This window comes from Monopterus albus, unplaced genomic scaffold (assembly GCF_001952655.1).
Source record: "Monopterus albus unplaced genomic scaffold, M_albus_1.0 scaffold427.1, whole genome shotgun sequence".
NCBI lineage: Eukaryota > Metazoa > Chordata > Actinopteri > Synbranchiformes > Synbranchidae > Monopterus > Monopterus albus.
In genome coordinates this window covers 177,759-183,535 of record NW_018128307.1, presented here as the reverse complement: position 1 = coordinate 183,535, position 5,777 = coordinate 177,759, and the positions used below count along the sequence as shown (strand labels likewise).

Below are 5,777 nucleotides of genomic sequence, written 5' to 3'. Positions count from 1 at the left end.
GCCTAGTTGTACAGGTCCCTTGTACATCTTTCCAGCCTAAAGTGTCCCAGGCTCCTGGGACGAGGCAAACCTGATGTGTTTACAACTGTAGCTATGTACTTCCTCCACAAGGGAGCAGTATGTTTTAAATAGAGTAACACCACCCCTGTGGAATACCACTATTTTGAAGTCTTTTGAGGAGTACTTTTTCCATCCATGTGGCCAGCATATCTTGTCATGCATGATCTGTCAGAACTGGCAGTAGGTGCCTGTGTTTGTGCATGAAACACCACGTGGCTCTTTTTGTCAGTTGCTATGCCAGCAGAATCGCTCACTGATGAAGATGCACTAATGTCATTGGTCTGACTTATTGTTTAATGATCTGCTGTTCATTCCTCTGTAAAGAAAACAAGATAAGATGGCTAGTCCTCACAACTTGATTGCACAAGTCTCAATGTGTGACTGCATACTGAAATATTTTCTGTGAATTACAGAAGGCGCAGCATCAGACGAGGGTTTATCCTTATCTTCTGAGCTGAATAACCAGCTCCACTCTCAGCAAACAAACAAGCTGTCAGCTTTTGCTTGCTTGTAGCTGTTTTGACTGGTTGGTTTGTGCCCATTTGCTTGTCTGTGCTAGATATGTTACTCTGTGGTTTGGATGACTTTCCAAGAAGTCACTTCATACAGACATCTGGCTCTGCAGCCTGGGCCCAGTGAGCCCATAATCCATCCGTGAGGGCGATTCATCCTCAGACTGGCTTTGAGGGTTAGATGGAAACCGCTTTAAATGATTTCTAGTGGAAAACTCATGATGGTAACATGGCCTGTTAAAAAAAATCTGGGTGAAAGTTCACAGAAGGGAGTAATGTGATATTGGATCTAAAATGGCTTCTAGTGCAGGTCACATGACACCAGGCATCCATACATTACAAACAACTGAAGCTAGGAAGGAGAAGTCTTGGGTGTCGCAGGCATCCAGGGTTGTTCACTTAGGCTACTGAGGGGAGCAGCTCTAGAAGGTCACATGATTGTTGTGTAAGGAATGAAGAGTACAAAACTCTTAGCATCAAAACAAAGTACTAAAAGTACTCATCATGCAGAATTGTACATTTAACAATTATATTATTTGATAATTACAATTGCGATGTTGCAGTTTGTAAAGGGGGAGCTAGTTTTAACCAGTGTATATGCCTATGTGTATTAATCTGGTTCTGGAAAGTAACATGACTGAAGCTGTAAAATGTAGTTGAGGTAAAAGGACAAGACTTGTATCTAAAGTTGAAGTATGAAGTAGCACAAGATCAAAATACTCAAGTAAAGAAGAGATATCAAAATTGTATTTAGTCAAGTACTTGAGTAAATGTACTTAGTTACTTTCCACAACTGGTGCCCCATGTTGAAGGTTAAGGTGCTGACCACAACCCTAGGTCCAGATCAGGTTATGGACCTTCCCCACCTCTCTCCTTCAATACCCGTCAGTCTCTGTGCCCAAACCTCTGATAATAATGTAAATAAATATTTGGCATAATCATAATTTAGTCTTTCATATTCGTACTGAACACTTTACCAGCTAGATTCTCATATAGTATCCAACATCCATGCTGTTTTTCCTCTGTATTATTCAGAACTATTTCACTAAATCTACATAATAGGCTAATAAAATCCACAGAACTGTGATGTACCTAAACATACTTTTTGACAAGCATCTCTATTGTGTTTCTTTTACAGTATGCACAGTTTATATGTGCTATATATGTATAGCTCTGGTGATAGTAGGTGGCTGTGGGTTTTCAGGAACACTATGTAATAATGAAAGCCCTCAGCAGTCAGACGGGTCCTCATGTTCCTCCCCTGGTTTCAGTGTTTACTACCAAATGTACTGTTCTCTACCGTCAGCTTCCTGTGTTCACATTTGCTCAGCACGTCCCACATTCTCCTGGCCACGCGGTGTCCACGCGTCGGCTTCGGGCGCTGATTGGCTAGAGCTGACACAAACAAAGGTTTTCCACCAATGGGAGCAGTGTGCACGCGCTGAGCCATGCTGTTCATTCTGGATGCTCGTGCCTGGCAGGGGCTCGTCATATAAAACCTGCACTTTGCCTTTGTTTACAGCAGAGGATTGAACGCTGCTGTTACTCAGGAGTGTTACGCGCTTCTTAGTGTTTAATCCTGCAGACACGCGACTTAACCTAGTACAGTTTCGTTTTTATCTTTGCGTTGGATATCAGCGATAAGCAGTCATGGTGGCTATGACGAAGAGAGTGAAAACATTCCAGATTATTTTTACGGACCCTAGCAAGACTTTCTATTGCGGCGGGGACACGGTGTCCGGTCGGATAGAAGTGGAAGTGAACGAGGTGACGCGTGTATCCGCGGTAAAGATTCTGGGTCTGGGACACGCCAAAGTGGGGTACGCTAAAGGCAAACAGCGGTGCCGACAGGAGGCCGAGTACCTTCGGTATGAAGCGGTACTGCGACTGGACGACCAGCCTACAGGTATGGCCATGTGTCACGCAATTAGCTCCTCATTTAGCTTTGTTATTATAAGTACTGTAGTATGGCAGTCATACCTTTGCCTTTGCGTGTGTGTCTGTTTATGAACTGCGAGCCAATCCTATATGTTGTAATGGGAGGTGTTGTCGGTGGCTTTAGTCTGTTGCTTGTGTTTGGCTGCTATGAATCACATGGTTAACTGGGGGAATGACAAGGACTGGCAGCAGTGGGCGCCCGTGGTTTCACTTTGTGAGGGCAGACACGGGGACACGCCCGCAGCTAGTCTCGGGATTGTCTTATTGGTCTTTTCCAATACAGCTTTTATTACTTATAGCTGAATTTTAAGCGTGCTATTAAAGCATGAGCGAATAAGTTGTTGAGGAAAAAAAACAATAATAATAATAGTAAAGTGTAGACCTGATTTTGTAAAGTGCCCTGAGACGACCTTTGTTGTGATTTGGCACTATACAAATAAAACAGAATTGAAGTGAAGAATGAATTTCCCTCAGGATCAATAAAGTCTGTCTGTCTATAATTACATAAAATTTTCTCTTTCCAGATTCTGACGGATCAGTTGTCTTGAGGCCTGGCAACAAATATGAATACATATTTGGATTTGATCTCCCTCAGTATGGGTAAGGCAGCACTTCTCAGTTCTCAAATAATATGAAGTCATCTATGGATTTATGACACTTCTTTGAGTTGTATTTCATATGACACATGTGGTTTAAACATCCCTCACCCGTGTCCTCACAGGAAGCTGGTGTCAACATACAAGGGGAAGTTTGGCTATGTCCAGTACTATGTGAAGGCCGTGATGGAGAGGCCACACCAGAACCCCCTCGAATGCAAGAAACCATTTGAAGTGGAGGAGCCTCTGGATGTCAACACCCCAGAACTGCTGGTGAGTTCACTGACACATCAAAAGATCTACATAAGTTTACAGCTTTTCATATTCTCACCAAGACTGCCAAACATATCTCTAAATGTCTATTTTATAATATGACCTAGTGCTGCTTGAGTGTGACAGTCTCCAAATGAGTTGAATCTTATGTCCCTGCATCTTGTCAGTCTCCCACAGGTGGCATGAAGGAAAAGAAAGTCACCTGCATGTTCATCCCTGATGGTCAGGTGTCACTGAACGCTAAAATTGACCGCCGTGGCTTTTGTGAAGGTGAAGACATCTGCATCAACGCAAAGTTTGAGAACACCTGCTCCCGCATTGTGGTGCCCAAGGCCGCAATCATTGCCAAACACACCTACCAAGCCAATGGCCGCACCAAGGTCTTCCGCCAGAAGCTGTCCTCGGTGCGTGGAAACCACATCATCTCCGGCATGTGTGATGCCTGGCAGGGCAAGACCATCAGGGTGCCAAAAATCAAACCATCCATGCTGGGTTGCAACATCATCCGTGTGGAGTACGCTTTGATGGTAAGCCTGCAGCTTCTGCAAGGAACACAGGTTTTTTGAGCAGTACTTCTCAGTTTTGAAAATCATTCTTAATGTATGTTTTGGCATTCCTTCTGCCAGATCTATGTCCACATCCCTGGTAGTGAGAAGCTGATTCTGGAGCTGCCTCTGGTCATTGGGACCCCTGGTCTGGGCAGCCGCAGCAACAGTGTGAGCAGCCAGGAGGGTTCGGTCAGCAACAGCTCTCAGAGCTGGGTGTCCCTCAGGGTGCCCTCTGACCCTCCCAGCTATTGTGACATCACCCGTGACTGTCACCTAGACCAGCCCCTCACACCGCTCCTGGATGACTTCGATGGAGACGACAGCCCCATCTTCATGAATGCACCAGCGTTCCCGTTTCCACCGCTTCCGACTTACACTGAGGTAGTTGTCTCAGTATGATGCTTTAACAAGTGTCTTAACCTACTAATTCAAGCTAATAAGAAATTACCTTTGTTGATAGATCTTCTAATGAAAAGCATTTTGTCCAGGTGGAGGAGGAGTACAATGGCAATGCCCGCATGCTGCCAGTCTGCTGAAGTGCAGGGAATCTCAAACTGTGGTCCAGCTCAAAAAGGAGCTGATGGTCCAAACTCCAGATGAGATGTGTTGGATCAAGAAGTAAAGTCAGCACTGTGGAGGTGGACAGAGAGACGCTTATCTGTTCTAACAGCTGTCTTCACTGCACTTCATCACCTACGCTGATCTCATTATTCCTCCTGGTGCTCTGCAGGGCATGGACATGGAGTTCAAACCTCAGAACATGTGTGGTGTGCCACATTCCTGAATAGGCTGTCCCTTCCGGAGGCTCAGACCGTCAGGTCTCATTGTTCATTTACAGACACTGTATGGCTTTGTTATTGGGGCCAAGCAATATTCAAGTCACCCCCCAGCCTTCTGTTATATCTTTGCTTTTTTGGGGTTTTTTGTTTGCCTCATGCTTCTTTGTCATTCCAGTAAGACCCTGTATGTCAGGGATTTCACTAGAGGAACCATCTCTTTGTTACTTCAGTCCAGTCAGTTTCTGTTGCTGTAAAGATGTTTGTCAGACATACTATGTATATAGCCTTTGAAAATTACAACATGTAGAATAATCTTCATCGGATGCTAACAGAATCTCACGCAGCATTATTTGGAAAAATGTTTTTCCCTCTATTGCACTTTTTGATTGATGCATTTTGGTCTGCTGCTGCCTTACAAGAATTGTTGTTTTAGTTTGATTTGAACAATGTTTGTGATGTGTAGAGTGAATTTTCTGTCTAAATCTGAAATTGTTAGAGCTTTGCATTTGATTTCCAGGCTCAGTTTGGTGAATGGCTGCATGTGCCAAACATAATCTATGCAACATGTATGTGTGACATTGTGGAACGTGCATATGTGAGGATGATCATTGTGTCTGATCTGCAGTTGTCCCAGACAACATTTTACTGTGAGATCTCCACTGTGGTGTGTTCATGGCATCTGTTCTTCCAGGGCACTAAGAAAATCACTGCTAAAGACTGATTTGTGACAAAGTATGTTTGCAATGCATCCTTGATACTTATAACAAGTATTTTTTGTATGAAACCCTATGGGTTATGTTTTTTTATTAAAAGACATTGAAAAATATCCAGTGTTTCCCGTTTTCTTTATAGAACCAGTGAGGTGTATGGAAAAGGCAGGTGGCCTTCAGCAGAGAGCACCTCACTGTGGGAACCATATTACAATTTTTCACAATTGCTAGTAAACCCCATTTTCTGAACCAAATTCTCAATAGCCTAAACCAATTTGTCGAATAAATCACTCTTTCTGCAAAACCTTAAGTTTAGGCAGACACTGCAAATCTCATGCACTCTTTTTACTAAACTCTAAAC

General features: G+C 43.6%; 1 protein-coding gene across 1 annotated transcript; it reads left to right on the top strand.

Moving 5' to 3' along the window:
- The first annotated feature begins 2,046 nt into the window (after positions 1 to 2,046).
- Positions 2,047 to 5,532, top strand: txnipa (thioredoxin interacting protein a). Its single transcript, XM_020586877.1, has 6 exons — positions 2,047 to 2,478; positions 3,035 to 3,110; positions 3,232 to 3,379; positions 3,547 to 3,906; positions 4,006 to 4,308; positions 4,416 to 5,532. The coding sequence occupies exons 1-6, from the start codon at positions 2,223 to 2,225 to the stop codon at positions 4,461 to 4,463; spliced, it is 1,191 nt and encodes a 396-aa protein (XP_020442533.1). The 5' UTR covers positions 2,047 to 2,222; the 3' UTR covers positions 4,464 to 5,532.
- Positions 5,533 to 5,777: the final 245 nt, after the last annotated feature.